At 37.9% G+C, this 19,149-nt stretch overlaps 2 protein-coding genes and 1 pseudogene across 2 annotated transcripts; all 3 read right to left on the bottom strand.

Annotated features, from left to right (window-relative positions):
• Positions 1 to 1,736: 1,736 nt before the first annotated feature.
• LOC104746344 (UPF0725 protein At3g19520-like) lies at positions 1,737 to 3,423 on the bottom strand. The gene is made up of 6 exons (XM_010467799.3): positions 3,237 to 3,423; positions 2,989 to 3,129; positions 2,697 to 2,892; positions 2,460 to 2,587; positions 2,284 to 2,370; positions 1,737 to 2,189 (listed from the first exon to the last, which is right to left on the bottom strand). The coding sequence occupies exons 1-6, from the start codon at positions 3,315 to 3,317 to the stop codon at positions 2,073 to 2,075; spliced, it is 750 nt and encodes a 249-aa protein (XP_010466101.1). The 5' UTR covers positions 3,318 to 3,423; the 3' UTR covers positions 1,737 to 2,072.
• A 9,853-nt stretch (positions 3,424 to 13,276) lies between these two features.
• Positions 13,277 to 15,271, bottom strand: LOC104748327 (UPF0725 protein At3g19520-like). Its single transcript, XM_010469988.2, has 6 exons — positions 15,095 to 15,271; positions 14,849 to 14,989; positions 14,516 to 14,717; positions 14,302 to 14,426; positions 14,120 to 14,206; positions 13,277 to 14,015 (listed from the first exon to the last, which is right to left on the bottom strand). Exons 1-6 carry the CDS (start codon positions 15,173 to 15,175, stop codon positions 13,680 to 13,682), a joined length of 972 nt encoding a protein of 323 aa, XP_010468290.2. The 5' UTR covers positions 15,176 to 15,271; the 3' UTR covers positions 13,277 to 13,679.
• A 1,927-nt stretch (positions 15,272 to 17,198) lies between these two features.
• LOC104746343 (CENP-B homolog protein 2-like) lies at positions 17,199 to 18,758 on the bottom strand (annotated as a pseudogene).
• Positions 18,759 to 19,149: the final 391 nt, after the last annotated feature.

Genomic DNA, 19,149 nt, shown 5'->3' with positions numbered 1-19,149 from the left:
TACTTGTGAAGAATATATTCGTATTTATAAAGTAAAACCATAATCTAGATTCTAGACTCTAGAGATTGATTGATGGAAGCTCGCTGTTGAATGATTTAAAAAGTCTAGTGATGCCGTTAACTAATTATGCTCCTACTCAAGAATAACTAAGTAATCAAAAGATAGTTAATACCTAATACTATAACTTAATATGATAATTAATAACGTTTGAAGCGTGAGAAACTGAAAAATATAGAAGGACAAGCTGCACGTGAATGTCTTTGAAATTCGTTTCGAATGGTCAAAAGAACAAAGAAGAGAGAAAAAAAATAAAACGCATACGCGTTAACTTTTTCAGGGTGTGATAGTGGTTACAGCTAAGGTAGGACTTATTTTATTTCTTGGTCGATAGAAAAAGAAAAATTAAAATTGTCTTTGTACAATTAAAAGAATGACTCATTTGTGTACTAAAGAAAATTCGATGGTAGGGACCATGTGTATCTCTGTAATATTGGTCGTTCTATAAAAGACGAAGTGGTTAGTCTTTGTAATTAACTAATTATATTTTAAAAACAATTAATTTTGATTTTATTTTTTGATTCGTCTTATTGGTAGAATTGTATTAGCCGGCCCTCAAGCTTTATTCAAAAAAAGGTTAGAAGAAGAAGAGTATGAAACCAAAGAATATTGGTCACCCAAACGGCCAGACATATTATTAGTGGATTTAGACTATGATAGGGAACACAATAAGTCAGCAACTAAAACAAGTAGATGTCCAAACGATTACAAGTAGGTGTTCAAATGACTTTTCAGTATTTCTTATCCATAAAAAATGTTAAGATTTAGCGATATATGTAATAACAGTTGCGCAAAAAAAAAAAAAAATTCATCTACGCATAGTATCGAACCACTAGACTAAAAGAACGATTTGGCTTATGAAAAAAAAAACCCCGAGTATTTTGGCTATTTAATACATCTCCAAATTACTCAAATGGTAAAACCATGCATGAAAATTTGTTTTATTTGTCCACAACGTCCATATTTTTCATAGAGTATAGTAGCTGCAGTAACTTTCCTTTGGAGAAAAATAGTCAAAAATACTCAACTAAGGAATGCATGTACAGTGCAAACTGTTATAATTATTATCTGTATATATAGGCAGATGATGAAGGAAAGGAAAGGAAATGAAATTAAGGGCACTTGGGTTTGCCCTTGGAGCGAAGCTTTAAAACTTAGAAATGATACACTTTAAAACCACATATAAACAAATATAGACGTAACAAAATAACTTAGTTGATTTGATCTGATCTAACTTAGTTGATTTTATCTGATCTAAAAACGTTATAAGAAGATAACCCAAAGAATGAATATTGGTCACCCAAACATATAGATTCTGATAGAGAGAACCCAATCAGTCAGCATTCTAAATTCAGCAGGCATCCAAACGCTACAAGTAGAAGTAGGTATCCAAATGACGTTTCAGTATTTAGTTTTAATACAAAAAAATGTTAAAGAGTTACAAGTTACATAATTACATTAGTTATTAAAAATTTATAATATTTCTTCTAAGCATAAAATTGAACTACTCGAATTCTCACATCCATTCAACCGAAAATATCTCCACTAATCATTTGAACCAACCGTTCTCCTTCATATCTCATTATAAGATTCGAGTTTTTATTTTTCGTATATTTGTTTTTGATAAAGATATAGCAACTTAAACCTTAACTTCTGGGCTTTCACAACATCCGTCAAGATGCACAATATAATGTTATTAGAGAAGTGAAAACCAATAAGAATGTCCATAAATAATTACTCTGTGTTGAGAAACGGTGCACTAAAAAAACAACACAGAAACAAATCCACGTAACAGAATAATTTAGTTTAAGCGAGGACGCTTTTCAGAACTTTGCTCATTGTCCAAAGCTTCTTCTTTACTTGTAGGTTGCTCAGCATTCGAAGCCTTTTCTCCAATCGAAAACCCACCTAGGAGAGTCAAGTATCCTGAACGCTCACCGAGGACTCTTCTAACTATAGCATTGCGTTCAACATGTTCACCAATCTCATCACCAACAGGAGCCTTGGCCAACCCCTTAAACGTTATGTAGACAATTGCACTTTTGGACTTGAGTCTTGCATTTGGCGGCTGCACATCTTCTTCCTTGGTTTCTATTGCCACTTTCAGAATATGCAACTTGGAAAGATCCCCCCTGCATGCAAAAACAGGTTTGAAACAAAACCAACCAGTTAAGTATTATTAACGTCAATGGCACTGATCATGGCATGCCAAAGAAACACACAAACCTCTATAGTCGACTCATCATCTACACAAACTGCAAGTTCCAAATACAAACGAATCCAGTCATTGGCTAGCAACTCTGATTCATTCACCTACAAAAGCAACAACAAAAACAGATCACTGCTTAACTAATCATGAGCAAAACATAAGAACTGATCAGTAGTGTCTTAGTCAATCTTACCAGGTAAAATCGTTTTTGATTATTAAAATCATCAACTGAGGGCCAATCAGGCAATGCACCTTGGTAGAAAGCATCCGCAGCTGCTTCATCATAAAAGTGAGGCATGAAACGCTTCTTTGTGGTGGTCACTAGGCAACAATAATAATAATTAATCAATAAACTAGCATCTGGTGAGGAATTTATCCTAGAATCGTATATACAAAAAAAAAAACTATGAACCACAAGTGATCCAGTCACCTTTCTCTTCATCTTTAGGTCTAGCAATAGTGACAGTCAAATCCAATTTTCCATAACTTTTTTCATCAACGCGAAGCTGAAAGGTTTTCTGCAATTGGGCAGAAGGATCTCTTGCAACCGAAGTTATGAAGTAAGAGCGTACACAGTTCATTGTGTCGTTGTATTTCAATAAGTCAAGGTACTGGAAGTTTGTCCCCTGAGAAATCAAAATTGAATGTTGTTGTATAAATAGAACAAACCAGATAAGAGGAGATTTGGAGGGAAGGAGGAGAAATAGAGACTTAATTATGACCTTGAGCATATTGTAACGATGAATCCCCACCATAGCATAAAACTTAGGCACACAAAAAGTAAGCCTAAACCGTGGGTGTTGACAGTTGTGAAACCACAGTCCACCGTTTCTGGGTACTACAAGATCCTCGACATCGAAACCCTAAGCAAAGAAGAACCTTTCAGTTTAATAATCCGTTCGCTCCCACAAAACCTTAAAAAAACAACTAGAAGAGATTTGATAATTAAGAAAAAGGAAGAAATATGTACATCGGTTTCGGCAACACTACGCCAATAATCCCTTTGCTCACCAAGAAACTCTCTCCGATCTCTTTGCAACGGCGGCGTCATATTCCTTTGTCAAGGTTGTGGTTCAGAAATTTCGACGGTAGCTAGCTGTGGATGCAGTTTATACTCGTACGGATACATTTATGGGCTTCAGTTGGGTCTTCTCAACTCAAATCTCATACTAGTAGATAGGTAATTTATTAATACATGATCTAAATAGAAGAAAAATGTCAATTAAATCATGAACTTATCAAAAACCGCTATTTAAATCTTGAACTTTGCCTAAGACCGTTTAAATCATTTAGTTTTGTTGATTATTCAATTAAAAAAAAAGCACAAATACACATTTGGTAAACTCAGATAACAAAGCAACTAACCTCTTTAACACCCATTAACCATCTCTTACATAACCCGTTAGATATAACAACGACGCCGTTTTGAGAGAACTCAGAATTCCAAATTACTTCGATTCCCGAATCACTTCACTCACTAATCCCTAATTCCCAAAATAAACACGAAGCCCTCTTTTTAATTTAATGTTGAAAGTAAAAAACAAGGGTGTGATTACGTTTGTTGGAGAAATAGTTAAAGATCCACCGCGAGACGAATCAAATAGTACTCTAATTTTGTATGAAGCTACACTGTGTGGCAAAATAAATACGGATGTCAAAGAAGGATTTGAAGCTCTAGAGGCCGAGGTCGGAGGAGTTGGAGCTCTGGAGGCTAAGATCAGAGAAGGAGTTTTGGAGCTCTAGAGGCTGAGGTCAGAGAAGGAATTGGAGCTCAATAAGTTGTATCAGAGTCTGTTGTTGCTGGAGATAAAGTTCAAGCTACAAAACGGTGTCGGAACTTATGAGTTATCTAACAGATGGTTAACAGGATATATAACAGATGGTTAACATGTGTTAAACGCAGTGGTGGACCCACGTAGAAGTTAGGTAGGTCAACTGACCGGGGAAAATATTGAAATAAGGTTTTTTGCTTGTAAAATGCTGAGGTTCCTTCAGCAAAGTTGGTCTTTCCTGAGTTTGGTTTCCATACCCAAGTTCGACCCTCCCAAACTACACCATTTGTCTCATTTTGTCTATTTAATATATTTAACTAGCTTAAAAAATAATAATTGACCTGGCTAATTTTTTTCCCTGGGTCCGCCACTGGTTAAACGGAAGTTAGTTGCTCTGTTATCTAATTTTATGAAATGTGTATTTTGGTTTTTTTAGTAAAGTTTGATGTGTAATTAGAATAGTCAATAAAGCTAGATAATTTAAATGGCTTTAGACAAAGTTCAGGGTTTAAATGGTGTTTTTTTTGGTAAGTTCATGATTTAACTGACATTTTTTTCGAACTAAACTAGATTTTAACCCGCGGTACACCGCGGGACAATTTTTTAACTAAAATTTTTAATTTTTATTTATTTCTTATTTATTATTATTTTTTTTATATTGTATACTTGTATTTTGAAAGTTACTTCTAGGATTTCACCCGTATACCACAGAAAATGATTTATTTTTTACAGACGTAACTAAATCAACTTTATTTACTAATTTTAGATTCAACCGTTAATACATATACAGTAAAATATTAGATTAGTTACAGGAAAAAAAATCCTAAATTATCATATAAATTACATGATTATCATGCTCACATATTACTCTATTAAATCATTACAAAGTGCATAGAGCATTTAATAGTTACTTTGGAATCAATTAAACAATTATCATTCAACAAAAACTATGAACAACTTCGCCAAACTCATCTCTTTATTCTCTCCTCCTCCAACATATTTTCCTCATCTGTGGCCTCAACATAGGCCCCTTTAATTTACTCCCAATTGTTTGAAAAGATATACAAATGGATCAAAGCAAAATTCTGGGGTGTACCAAAAACCGAAAAGCTTGGTAAGTGCAAAAAGATAGTATATATACAATAATAAATATAAAAGAGAAAGGTACTCTAGCTTGGTAAGTGCAAAAGGATAGTATATATTAGGATTCTCATGTATGTCATATGGTAGTATGAATCTGAACTCACCAGAAATAAATATAGAATAAAAAAAAAAAAATTAAACATTTAACAAATTTTGGAAATAAAACTATAAAATCGAATCACCTATATGTTATTATTAAAAGCAGATATAAATATATTTTCCAACCCCATGAATATTCCTAACAATGCTATCGAACTAAACATGCATTAAAAATTGTTAAGTCTTAGAAATGTAATATACGAAAAGTTTGCATCAATTAAACAAACATCAAATCCAGAAAAATAAGAACAGGAATATTATAATAACTCCTGTTATAACAGCTAAACTTTGAAGAACATGAACCTATCTCTTCTGTGTACTGGATGCTTGTAGAGTAGGGTGAATGTCATATATATATATATAGTGTTTGAGCTGATGGTAGGTGTTGTACCCACGATCTGCCATCTCGGACAATAGGCAAGAGGGCCTAGGCCGGGCTTGTCTACTGGGCCAAGAGGGAATTACTGATCGGCCCATCAGGCCCGGAGAAAGGAAGAGAGCGCGGAGATGCTTCGTGCTGGTCAGCTCGCAGCTCGGGCCCGGTCAAAGATTCCCGCATTCAAGAGGATTAATTAGACCGCGCAAATCGCGTCCTATTAATGGTGCATTAATTTAGTAATAAATTGGTCGGTATAAATATGTAAGGGGGGTGTCAGTTGTAAGGGGTCGAACATTTTTTCCAAAAAAGCAATACAAATTCAAATACTCAAAAACTCTCTCAATTCAGTTCGGAACTGCTCCAACGGCGATAAGCTCCTCCGTATTCAAATCACTTCGGAAGGAGAAGTTCAATCTCAGTTCTCACATTTGGCGCTAGAAGGAGGGCAGTTATCGCCTGACTCTCATTAGTTCCGATTTCTTACACAAATACGCTCCACGCAACCACCACTATGGCAACCAGCTCTCCCAATCAGGCATCTTTGGAGGTGATCCAGAAGCTCCTGCAGGACTTGTCCGAAAAGTCCGACCGTCAGCAAGCCGCCTCCGCCGCTCTTACTGAATGATTCGACACCTTGGAGGGTCAGATCTCCGCTCGTCTGGAGGAAGTTACGACGTCCGTAGCAGACCTCTCAGCCTCCCACCGCGCGTACGCCGATCGGGTCGATCTCCTGTCCTCTGACCAAAACCCACGTCGACGTGCTTTGGATTTCTTCGGTGTGACTCCACCTTCCACCTCACAGGTGGCAGCAACAGATGTCACTCCGGGAGATTCGTTCCCACCTCAAACCAATACGCAAACAGCGCCACCGCTGGTTGGCGGTAGCCACACTCCGGTTCAGCCCGGCGTTGTCCGATCTTCCGAGGTCCCAGTCCGTCTTCCTCTCCCTGTGGATGTAAATATTTCTACTTCGGGGTATGCTACCAATCCCGAGATCTTCCGCATGCAGAGCGAAATCCGAGACATGCGGTCTGTGATGCACATTGCAACCACTTCAGCTCCAGACATCTTTCGAGTGATCGAGGAGTCAAGGCGAACTCCTTTTTCCGATCAAATAGCCCGAGTCCGCATCAAAGATACGGGCAAAATTAAGTTCTCGAGCTACGAAGGAAAAGGAGATCCGACCAATCATCTCAAGACGTTCTTGCTGACAGCTAGCTGTTTACAGAAACGTTTAGTGGACCGGTACTGCTTTGGTTCGCATCTTTAGCAGCCGGCTCCATTTCAAACTTTACCGAGCTGTCGACCTCGTTCGTCAAGCAGTATTCTAGCCTAATCGAAACTGCAGTGACGGACGCTCAGCTTTGGAACTTAAGCCAAAAGGCTGGAGAGTCTCTCCGGTCTTACATAACAAAGTTCAAGGAGATCCAGGTCAAGATTCCCGGACTCTCGGACTCCACAGCCCTGGCCGCGCTCAAGAACGGCCTCTGGCTTTCAAAATCAAACGGCAAGGTTACTTCTGGCCTACCATGGTCACGGACTGCGAAAAATATTCTCGGACTTGTGAGAAGTGTCAGAAGCACGCCCCGTCAATTCATCAACCCACCGAGCTCCTGTCTTCAGTGTCCGCACCTTACCCATTCATGAGGTGGTCGATGGATATCATCGGTCCATTACATCGGGGACCAGGAGGAGTTCAGTACGTGCTCGCTCTTACTGACTATTTCTCCAAGTGGGTGGAAGTGGCAGCCTATGCGAAAGTAACAAGCGACGAAGTGGAACAGTTCGTGCTAAAAAGTAAAATCTATCGCTACGGGTCCCCCACGAAATCGTCACAGACAATGGTCCGCAGTTCATCTCCTCGAAGTTCGAAGAGTTCTGCGCGAAGTGGAAGATTCGACTCAATAAGTCAACTCCGCGTTACCCGCAAGGTAATGGGCAGGCCGAGGCGATGAATAAGGTTATTCTTGCTAACTTGAAGAAACGGCTCGACTCTCGCAAAGGGCGCTGGCCAAACGAGCTGCAAGGCGTTCTTTGGGCAATCCGAACAACACCTCGCCGGGCCACTAGTGAAACAGCTTTCTCCCTGGTCTACGGAGTCGATGCCGTAGTCCCAGCTGACATAGAGGTCTCTGGAGTCCGTACCTCGCTGAACCCACTCCGAGCTGAGGAAAATGAGGAGTTCCTACAGGATACTCTCGATACAATCAACGAGCGTCGGGACCAGGCGTTAGTTCGGATCCAGAATTACCAGAACGCGGTAGCTCGATACTATAACTCCAAAATCCGAGGCAGACCCTTGGCAGTGGGCGACCTCGTCCTCCGAAAAGTCTATGAAAATACCGAGGAGCTCAATGCAGGAAAACTGGGAATTAATTGGGAAGGACCATACAGAATTACTCGCGAAGTCCGAAATGGAGTTTATCAGCTCGAGGATTCAGAGGGAAAACAATTCTCGAGGTCTTGGAATTCTCTACACCTTAAACTTTTTTACAGCTAATTTATTTATATCGAACTACGATTCAGCTTGATCCCGATAAGGGTACGTAGGCAGCCCACTTCGGGTCCAGCTATCCATATTAATAAAACTTAAAGTTTTCTTAAACTTTTTTGTTAATAATGGTACGCCAAAAAAAAAAAAAAAAAAAAAAAAAACAAAAAAAACAAAAAACTGAAGTCTGACTTCGTATCTATCATTTAAAGCCGAGGTTTAACCTCGCAAACCTAAACCGAAGTACTCACTTCGTACTCAGCTTTACTTTAAAAGCTTATTGTTGCAAAAACTCTAAACCAAAGTTCTCGCTTCGTATTCCGCTTTAAAATCAAAGCTTAGTTTCGCAAATTTCTTTTTAAACCGAAGTATTCACTTCGTACTCAGCTTTACTTATTAGAGTTGGGGTGCCAATTTCGAACTATTTAACCGAAGTTCTCACTTCGAGTTCATTTCTGCTCATCATCTTTTCAAAACCAAAGGTTATGGAAATTTAGTTTGCATGGCACAACAAATTTTTTTTATGGAGTGGTCACCACGACCAAAACACTCCAAAGAAGTCTGAAAATAAATATTACAAACGGGGGGCAACACGTGCCAAAACAACCCCAAAGTAAAAACTAAGGATTAGGGAGAGCAGGATCTGACGCCGCTTCAGATAAGGCCAGGCCCATTTCTGTGAGCTCCCCTTCCGACCTGGTGTTCGCTAGATAGTCGTCCACCCCCTGATTCGAGATTTGCCCGAGGTTAGTACCAGACTCATCGATCGTGACGCTAAGCGGATGCTCGTTACACAAGAGATCGGGCGTATCCGCCAAGAGGTCTGAGAATGCAGCGAGTTCGAAATCACGGGGAGTTACCTTTGAAACCTTTTCGTCGGCTTCCTCCTTGTCACTTTTCAGGAGCCCGAGCTCGGCCTCCATATCTTGGATCTCGCCCCTGGAGATCTCCTCGACCAGCATTCGGTTAGCCCTGATCTCGGCTGCTCGGATCTGGAGCGGGGCTAGCTTCTCCCTCTCTTCGAAAGTGACCTTTACCTCCTCAACCAAGGGGCGGAGAGTTCGCCTCATCGCCTGCCTTTCTTCCCTCCGTACCCTTTCAATCTCGCAGCTGTTGCCAGCTTCGAGTAACTGATTGCGGAGTTCGATCTCGTGCAGTCTATTTTTTGTTGCCTTGGCATCTTCCGCCGCCTCAAAGTAAAGGTCCCCCGCCTTCTTCAGCTTGTCGCGGAGGTCTTCATTAGCAACCCCGAGGTCGAGCACCTCTACCTCAGCCTTCTTCATCCGAGCTCGGATCCGCTCGACTTTCGCTACGGTGTCAGCATTTTCGGCTTCCAGTCGGGCATATTCCTTTACCTGAGCTTCTAGGTCGGCAATCCTTTCTTGAAGGAGATGTACTTCGGAAGATGACGGGGAAGCGAACAGTTGCTCCTCATAGGAAGCCACCGAGGAGTTAAACTCGATCATTAGCTGAAAAAGGTAGCTTAGTAAGCGACTGTTTGGCAAAAAAAAAAAAAAAAAAAAAAATACTTACCTCGCCGATTTTATCCGCGAAGCGAAAGAAATTCGCACGGTTGACCTCGGTCATGTCAGCAAATGCTGGAATTCGAACCCCGGGTCGAATGTAGCTCCTCATTAGATCGGCTGGAGATGCAGGGGGGACTGAAAGATTTTTGAGCAAAGTCATTTCAGTCATCAACTATCGAACAGTCAAAGGTATAAAAGTAAGAACACCTCAAAAAAAAAAAATTATTACCTCGGGCGGAATGACGTTGTTTCCTCAGAGGGTTTCTTCCAGAGGAGTCTCCGGAGTCTTTAGGCGGTGGGGCCTCCTTAGATCTCCTCTCCGAGGAGAGACCCCTGTCTTTCGAGCTAGATCTACTTTGCTCATCCCCTGATGGGCCGGTCCGGGCTCGGCCCTTTTCACGAGAAGAGGAGGCGGTCTCAGGCTCCTTCCTCTTCTTTGATGAATCAGTTTGCTGAGAGGAGGCCTCAGCAGAGGTTTTCTTCGGCGCTGGGGGGGAAGCAGCGATCTCCCGTGGCTCATCGCTAGAATCAGCAATAACAATCACAGGAGGAATCAACGGGCCAGCAGGAGCCCTGGTTGATTCTGTACCAAGCTCGGGAGAGCCAGTTGGAGGCACGGAAGTCCCGCTCACCTCGGGAACGGAGGAATTCCTGTTAGAAATGCGAGCTTTGCCTTCGGCGAGGGCCATCGCCATCTGTTTCTTTGCCTCTTTTTCGGCAGTTCGGCACGCCCTTTCTTCACTGTAATTCATCTCCGAAACGCTCAAGGGGGTGGAGCAGCCGAGAGAACGCCTTCCGAGCCTCGCCGTGGAATCTCTGATTCTTTCGCAAGAAAAGGAGTCCCAAGCAATCTGTCCCTGGCTGCAGAACCTCGAGAAAAACTCTGCGAATGTGGGGCAAAGCAATCTGCGCTCGAAGTGATCTGAAAAAAAAACAGCAAAAAGGTGAGACGGAAAGTCAAGCAACACCTAACCTGGACCTAGCAAGGAACTCCATTCTACCGATTTTCGAAGTCCACTTCGATACGTGCGAACTCACGCGGTGGCCGAAAGTGAGCTCGTTAACCGGGAAAAAGAAGTAGGACTTCCGCCACTTTTCATCCTTCTCGGGCAGGTCATCAAAGACCTTTAGCCCGGCAAGCGGGCTTACGTAAAGTGTGACCTTGGTACGACCAGTCTTCACCGTGTACACCTGGAGGAAGTCGGCCAATGACAGCTGGTAGTTGAACTCCTCCCCCAGAGTTTGAAGGCACAAGACAGTCCGAACAAAGTTAGGGCACATCTGAGGAAGAGCGAAGCCCAGTTCGAACATCATCTTCACGATGAGTTCGGGAAGGGGGAATGACAGACCGCACGCAGAGAAGAAAATCTCGAACGCGCAGCAGTACCCTGGAGGGGGGTTCTCCGGAGACTCATGCGCCTCCGGGAATTTGATCTCTACCTCCGACGGAATCCCGGTGGATCCTCTAATCTCGGCTATGTTCTCCGCAGAAAGATTCGACGGTTGGTGGGGGCCGAAAACGCCTGGAATCAAGGGTTTTGCGGTTTTTCCCGATGAGGATTTCGGCGGAGACATGCTTTTCCGGTAAAAGTAGCAAGAGAATAAAGGAAGAGTGAAGGGTTTTCCGGCGAAAGTAAAGAAGTTTACAGAGGAAAATAAAGAAAATTGGAGAACGGAAAACACAAGCACAATTGGGGATTAAGAGTGAAAGAGAGAGAAGCCGAGTTTACCTTTATACACGGAACCAGGGAGCAATGATTATCTGGGGAAGTGAAAGGTCTCGCACCGTTTTCTCTCTCTCTTATAGTTAACACGCCACCTAGTGGGCCCCGAGTCTTGTTCGGGAAGGCAAATCCCATCATTACCACGATCAAATCGTGGAGATATGGGGAATATTCAGTTTCCCGAAATTGATCGCTTGAAGGTTTAAAGTCCCCCGAACTGTTCAGCTCGGGTGACTTGGGGGGCAACTGTTGTACCCACGGTCTGCCATCTCGGACAATAGGCAAGAGGGCCTAGGCCGGGCTTGTCTACTGGGCCAAGAGGGAATTACTGATCGGCCCATCAGGCCCGGAGAAAGGAAGAGAGCGCGGAGATGCTTCGTGCTGGTCAGCTCGCAGCTCGGGCCCGGTCAAAGATTCCCGCATTCAAGAGGATTAATTAGACCGCGCAAATCGCGTCCTATTAATGGTGCATTAATTTAGTAATAAATTGGTCGGTATAAATATGTAAGGGGGGTGTCAGTTGTAAGGGGTCGAACATTTTTTCCAAAAAAGCAATACAAATTCAAATACTCAAAAACTCTCTCAATTCAGTTCGGAACTGCTCCAACGGCGATAAGCTCCTCCGTATTCAAATCACTTCGGAAGGAGAAGTTCAATCTCAGTTCTCACAGTAGGGTTTCGTCATTGTGAATGTTCTAAAGTCTTGATTAGCAAGTTTGGAATATACTTTTCTCGATTTGGTTTGTTTTGATTTATGGAAGGTTGTTAAGGTATATTAATCTAATATGCTCGATTAATGGTAATTGTGTTTACACCATTATTGCCACAATCATTTAGGGGTTTAATTTTGTAAGGTGAATGAGTATTTTAGAATTCTGGTATAAATCTTAATAATGCATATTAATCAGCAATCTAATAAGATATTAGCAAATATGTAATCGTTTATTAAATTCAAATTAAATCTTTCCTAAAATACAATCGACTATAATTGGTTGCTATATTATAGGAATGTAAATAAGTAGAGTTTAACTAAAATAGAAGATTCGTGTGACTAAGAGGATCTGAATACACAATTTATGCCATAAATTTTTTTTGGTGAAACCCAGCGAAATAGACAAAAAGTGATAGCACAATTTGTACTTCAAAAATGTTAAGAGAGATGTATATATAGATTTAAGAGTTTATATAGTCTCTAAAGATCTATTAAAATATATTTGGAGATTTTTATGGGATTAACAATTTAATGCGTAGAGTTGTTTTTAGAAAAATTGAAATGTATAAATGTTGTCGAGATTTTTATGGAAATAAACATAACAAAATTAGGTCGATTTAAATAGTTCCATTAATTGAGTTTTTATGAAATGTTATTTTAGAAAAATCTGTAGGGGTTAATGTTGCAAAAAAACAAATTAAATAAGATAAACTTCAAGGGCATAAACTAAAATGTATTTCAAAAATGTTAATATAGATAATATGTTGCATTTAAAAAAAAAATGTCGCATTTAATGTTGCTACAAGTATTCTTTACTTTATATATTTTATACACGACCCCATACGTTATTAATCCCGCAATACATCTTTTTAGTTAGTTTGAAATTGAAATTAAAATTAAAAAAAAAAAAAATTTATTCACTAAAAACGTTACATTGCTGTAATATATGGTGGTTTATTTTTAAGAAGCATATCAATTATCAAACAAGATTACATAGAAATCGAGGAGAGAAACAACTTTCAAGACACAAAGCAGCTTTTCTAGTTATCACCACAGAGTCTCTACGTTTCTGACCATTCAGTTCAGGCCACTAGGTTTACTGATGAGATCAAGCGGCAAACTCAGTACGTGGACAAACGAAAATACATCACATCTACGAAAATTGAAACGATAATGAGGAACACCAAATAAATCACTGGTAAACGATTACATCTGCACATCTTATTTTTCGGTTCACATGCATGCATGCATCAATGCGAACTAATTACTAAAGAGTTAAAAAAAAAATTACAACAAATCTACTTTGAACCTTACTCTCGATCTCTTTATCTGTGTTTCTCGAATTCATAACTATGGCTTCCACAACATCTGTCAAGACGCACAACGTGTCCTTTGATGTTCTTGATTAAGTTAAAACCAAGAAGAATGTCTCCAATCTCCATATTAATGTACAGATAGTATGACGTCCATAAATCAACTTATTGTATTCAGAAACGGTGCGCTTAAAAAACTACATCCCGATAAACAGTCCACGTAACAGAATAATTTAGTTTATTATCTGATCTGACTAAGTTAAGTCTAAGCGAGGTCTCTTTTCAGAACTCTGCTCATTGTCCAAAGCTTCTTCTCCACCCACAGGTTGGTCAGTATTTAAAGCTTTTTCTCCAATCGAAAACCCACCCAGGAGAGTCAAGTATCCTGAACGCTCATCGAGGACTCTTCTAACTATGGCATTGCGTTCAACATGTTCGCCAATCTCATCACCAATCGGAGCCTTGGCCAACCCCTTAAATGTTATGTAGACAACTACACTTTTGGCCTGGAGTCTCCCATTTGGTGGCTGTATATCTTCTTCCTTAGACTCTATCGCCACTTTCAGAATATGCAACTTGGAAAGATCCCTCTGCATGCAAAAACAGTTTGAAACAAAACCAACCAGTTAACTATTTTATTAACGTCAATGACACTGATCATGGCACGTGATTGTTATGCCAAAGAAACACAAACCTCTCTAATCGACCCAAATTTGACACTAACTGCAAGTTCCAAATACAAACGAATCCAATCATTGGCTAGCAAGTCTGATTCATTCACCTACAAATGCAACAATGAAAACAGATCACTGCTTAACTGATCACGAGCAAAACAAAAGAACTGATCATGATCATCAGTGTCTTAGTCAATCTTACAAGGTAAAATCGTTTTTGATTATTCAAATCAACAACTGAAGGCCAATCTGGCAATGCACCTTGGTAGAAATCATCCGCGGCTGCTTCACCGTGAAAGTGAGGTATGAAACGCTTCTGTGTGGTCACTATATATGCAACATTAATAATCAATCAATCAGTATCTAGTGAGGATGTTATCCTAAACTTGTATGCAAAGAAAACACAAGTCAGTCACCTTCTTCTTCTTCTTCATCTTTAATTCTAGCGACAGAGCAAGTCAAATCCAATTTTCCAAAACTTTTTTCATCAACACGAACCTGAAAGGTTTTCTGCAATTTGGTAGAAGGATCTATTGCAACCAGAGTTAAGTATAAAGATTGTACACAGCCCATTGTCTCGTTGTATTTCAGTAACTGATGGTACTGGAAGTTTGTCCCCTGGGGAATAAAATTGAAATTGAATGGTTGGTTATATAAATTACTAATAATATATATTGAAGGAACCAGATAAGTAGCAAGAAGAGATTTGGAGGGAAGGGGAGGAGACTAGAGTAGATATTAGTTATGACCTTGAGCATATTGTAACGATGAAACCCCACCGCAGCATAAAGCTTAGGCACGCAATCGATAAGCCTAAACCGTGGGTGCTGACAGTTGTGAGACCACAGTCCACCTGTACTTGGTACTTCAAGATCATCGATATCGAAACCCTAACCAAAGAATTAATCTCTCAGTTTAATAATCCGTTCGCTCCCACAAAACCTAAAAACCTAAAACTAGAAGAGATTTGATAAGAACAAGGAAGAAATACGTACATCGGTTTCGGCCACACTACGCCAGTAATCCCTTTGCTCACCGAGAAACACTCTCCGATCTCTCTGCAACGGCGTCGCCATATTCCTTTGTCAAGGTGGTTTGTGGTTCAGAAATTTCGGCGGTAGCGAGCGGTACTCGTACGACGGATACATTTATGGGCTGGGTCTTCTCAACCCAAAATCTCATATGTAGTAGAATAGGTAATTTATTAATACATGGTCTAAATAATAGGTAAAATACCCCTTTTGATATATACTCTCTTTTCTGGCCATTTTTATTTTTGCCCTCCTTTAATTTTTAATGACCATTTTACTCTTAGATGAAAAATATTTTATTCAGTAAAAAGAAAAACAAAATTTTCCCGCCAAAAAAATTTCCGACATATATTCCCGCCAAAAAATTTTCGAAAAAATTTTCCCACCAAAAATTTATTTGTTAAAAAAATTTTGATAAAAATTTTGATAAAAATTTTCGACAAAAAATCCTGCCAAAAAAAATTTACAAGGTTTTTAAAAATTTTTATAAGGTAGAAGAAACCTTTTAAAAACCTTATAAACACCTTTTAAACGATTTTACAAGATTTTTAAAAAAAATTTAAAAGGTTTTAATAGGTTTTTAAAAGGTTTTGTTAAACATCTTGTAAAAGTTTTAAAAGGTTTTCAAAATGTTTTTAAAAAGGTTTTTAAACACCTTGTAAACGCTTTTACAAGGTTTTTAAACACCTTGTAAACGCTTTTAAAAGGTTTTTATAAGGTTTTTAAACACTTTGTAAACGTTTTTACAAGGTTTTTAAACACCTTGTAAACGCTTTTTAAAAGGTTTTTAAACACCTTGTAAACGGTTTTACAAGGTTTTTAAAAGGGTTTACAATGTTTTTATAAGGTATAAATTTCAATTTTTGGCGGGAATTTTTTTTTTGACGGGAAAAATTTTCAATTTTTGCGGAAAAAGTAATTTTTGGCGGGAAATTTTTTCATTTTTGACGGGAAATTTTTTTGATTTTGGTGACTGTACATTCTTGTTGTCATTTAAAGAAAGAGTAATTTTGTCATTTTGTTCATAAAGAGGGGTAGTTTTAAAAATGGTAAACATGGAGCAGTATTTTTAAAAAGGGACATGAAAAAGGGGGTATTTTTGAAAATGCCCCTTATATCATTCAGATGTTGACACATGTCAATTCATTATTAATTTTAAAAAATAAAAATGTAAAAATTCAAAACCTAACCTTATATAAAAGTAAATAGATAAATAAAACCTAATTTTATTTAAAATATAATTATAAAATAAATTATATATATATACCATAAAATTCAAAATTATAATATTGTTTACTTATTTTAATTTTTAGTTGCTATATTAAAAGAAAAAGATTACTTTTTATATAAGATAAAAAAATGATTGTGGAAATTATACAATTAGTTACTGTTTCAAAAAAAATGTAAATACTCACCTTTACATAAAGAAAAAGATTGTTGAAGTAAAAAAAAAATAGATTGTCTCATTTTTTTTTCACCAATCAAATAATTTATTCAAAAGACTGCTATTGTAATATATATGATAGAAGTATTTAAGATTAACATATTCATTTTTGTAACTATAAAAATGTTAAAGTGAAGAGACATATAATAGGTTATTTAATGTGTTCATAAAGACAATTTGTTGGTAGTAGTTAAGACTAAAATGTATATTTTAACAGTAAAATATATTTGTGTGTACAAATAAATTTTTAGTGGTAATGTAGACAGTAGATTTGTAAATGGATATACATTTGTAGCAAAAAAAAAAAAACAACTATTTTCTATAACTAAAAGTTTATCTCTTTACTTTTATACATTGTTTTTACTTACAAAAAGAATTAAATATATATTCTTCGTTAAATTTAATTTAATTTTAATACTTTTAAACTCATCTACAACTACAGTAAAACCTCTATAAATTAATAAACACTATAAATTGATAAATTTTGCTAGTCCTATCTCGGGCCAGTGTAAAAAATAACAAAATTCGATAAGATAATAAGATAATAATTTTTTTGAAATCCCCATGTAAAATATAGTCCCAATAATATCATAAATTAATAATCATAAATCTTAGGCATACATACTAAGACAATTTAGTAAAATATGAATCTAGTGTTGTTTGTCTTTTCTTAAAGTTGGAGTCTCGTTGGCGTTCATCTCTAATTTTCCTTATTGCATCAAAAACTCCTGGTGTTGTCTTCTCGATTTGCATCCAAAAGTTGTGAAGTCTAGACGCAATAATTGCTTCCTTACGTGTAACCAGTTCCAAAGGTTCCACATTATCGTCTTCAGCTTCTTCATCAACATTAAGGACAGAAGCCACAATCTCTTCTAAACTCTGAACTTCTGAGCATGCATCATTTTCACCCGGATAGTCAAGTAGACTATTGACATCCATTTGATTTCGATAACCAAGATTATTAATCACCACTTCAAGTTCATGAATACCATCTTGACAAACTGGTTCCTCTTCTGAATTCCTTGATATGACATCCCTCGAACGGATTTTACAATGTCGAAAGCAATTTGCTATTATCTCTTGATGAACATTAACTGTCCAAGCAGCGACTGCAAAATTGATAGCATCCAAAACATTGATCTTAGCTGGATCAGATTGTCCCAACTCATATCCTTCTAAAACCTCACGGTAAAATCTCCTCTGATAATGCATTTTAAAAGCTCTTATTATTCCAGCATCACAAGGTTGAACTTTTGACGTCATGTTAGGTGGCAAGAAAAACAACTCAACATTATGTACTCCTTCAATGTTTCTTGGATGTGTTGGGCAATTATCTATCACAAACAAAACTCTTCTACCATGCATTCTCTGACCAAACCAACAGATATATTCTTAAAAAATTACACTTGTCATCCAAGCTCTTTTGTTGGCATGATAGTGACAATTCAAGCTATTCATGTTGACATTCTTGAAGCAGTGCGACTTTTCATATTTTCCGATAATCCATAAGGGAATTTTTTCAGACCCATCCTCGTGACAGCAAATAACAACCGTTAACCTTTCTTTGTCTTGTTTTTTGCCTTCAAGTTGTTTTGTAGCAAGAGAATGATCAGCTTGTAACCTATAAAACAAACCAGTTTCATCCATATTAAAAACATCTTTCTTAGAAAACTCATCTATCTTTTCTCTTATAGCCTCCAAATTCTTTTCCATGTCTTCAACATCAACTGAACCGCTTTCTCCAAACCGACGAAACGACTTGATACCGTGCCGTAATTTGACTTTTTAAGCCAACCTTGAGAAAATTGGTGCTCAAAATTTTGTTATGGGTATACAAGTTTCATAGTCTCTTTTGCCTTCTCTAAAATTAGTTCTCCAGTCATAATCTCGATCTTGGTATTGAAGAAACCACTCAAAAATAACTTTCTCCATCTCTGGATATTTTGCAGGTTTGTGACGTTTGATATCTTTTCTGGATTCCAGATTGGTGGAAAGATATTCATCTGATCGTTTGAGTGTGTTTGAAATTGTACCTTGACTAACTTGTAAATGAAAATTTTCTTGAATCCACAGTTGCAACTCTTTTTGAGTACACTTGGTATTATCTCTTTTGTACTCACATAACTCTTTGCATATTTGATCTGTCATGGTTGCTTTTGCAAAACCTTTTAGATGAGAAGCCATCGCTAAAATTTTGTGTAAAGAAAAAAAATAGTGGATGCGTAGACAAGAGTAGCTCACGTTCACGTATGTTCACGTTCGTATCTTGCATATAAAGACATAGGTTCTTGAAGAAAAATTAAGGAAGTCTAAAGAAATATGAAAATTTAACATAATTGAATATGTTATATCAAAGCAGAAGGAATTTTAAATAAAGAAAAATTCCAAATTTACATTTAGAAATATTTTAAAAGTTAATGCACTGAATAATATTGTACTTTGCATAAATATTTCTATAAATTAATATCACTATAAATTAATAAAATTTCAAAGTCTCCATATTATTAATTTATAGAGGTTTTACTGTATTTTCTTTAAGTAAAAGTGTTTCGAATTTTTTTTCAACTAAACAATA

This window comes from Camelina sativa, chromosome 15 (genome assembly GCF_030686135.1).
Source record: "Camelina sativa cultivar CO46 ecotype springtype chromosome 15, ASM3068613v1".
Classification (NCBI taxonomy): Eukaryota; Viridiplantae; Streptophyta; class Magnoliopsida; order Brassicales; family Brassicaceae; genus Camelina; species Camelina sativa.
This window is presented reverse-complemented; position numbering and strand designations above follow the sequence as displayed.

Bases quoted from the DNA above. Each gene is read 5' to 3' on its own strand.
- LOC104746344 (XM_010467799.3), bottom strand. From the start codon at position 3,317: ATGACGCCGCCGTTGCAAAGAGATCGGAGAGAGTTTCTTGGTGAGCAA. The intron at 3,130-3,236 runs GTACATATTTCT...TTCTTTGCTTAG, and splicing joins GTAGTGTTGCCGAAACCGAT to GGTTTCGATGTCGAGGATCT. The intron at 2,371-2,459 runs GTAAGATTGACT...TTGCTTTTGTAG, and splicing joins ATCAAAAACGATTTTACCTG to GTGAATGAATCAGAGTTGCT.
- LOC104748327 (XM_010469988.2), bottom strand. From the start codon at position 15,175: ATGGCGACGCCGTTGCAGAGAGATCGGAGAGTGTTTCTCGGTGAGCAA. The intron at 14,427-14,515 runs GTGACTGACTTG...TTGCATATATAG, and splicing joins AGATGAAGAAGAAGAAGAAG to TGACCACACAGAAGCGTTTC. The intron at 14,016-14,119 runs GTTTGTGTTTCT...TTTTGCATGCAG, and splicing joins AATTTGGGTCGATTAGAGAG to AGGGATCTTTCCAAGTTGCA.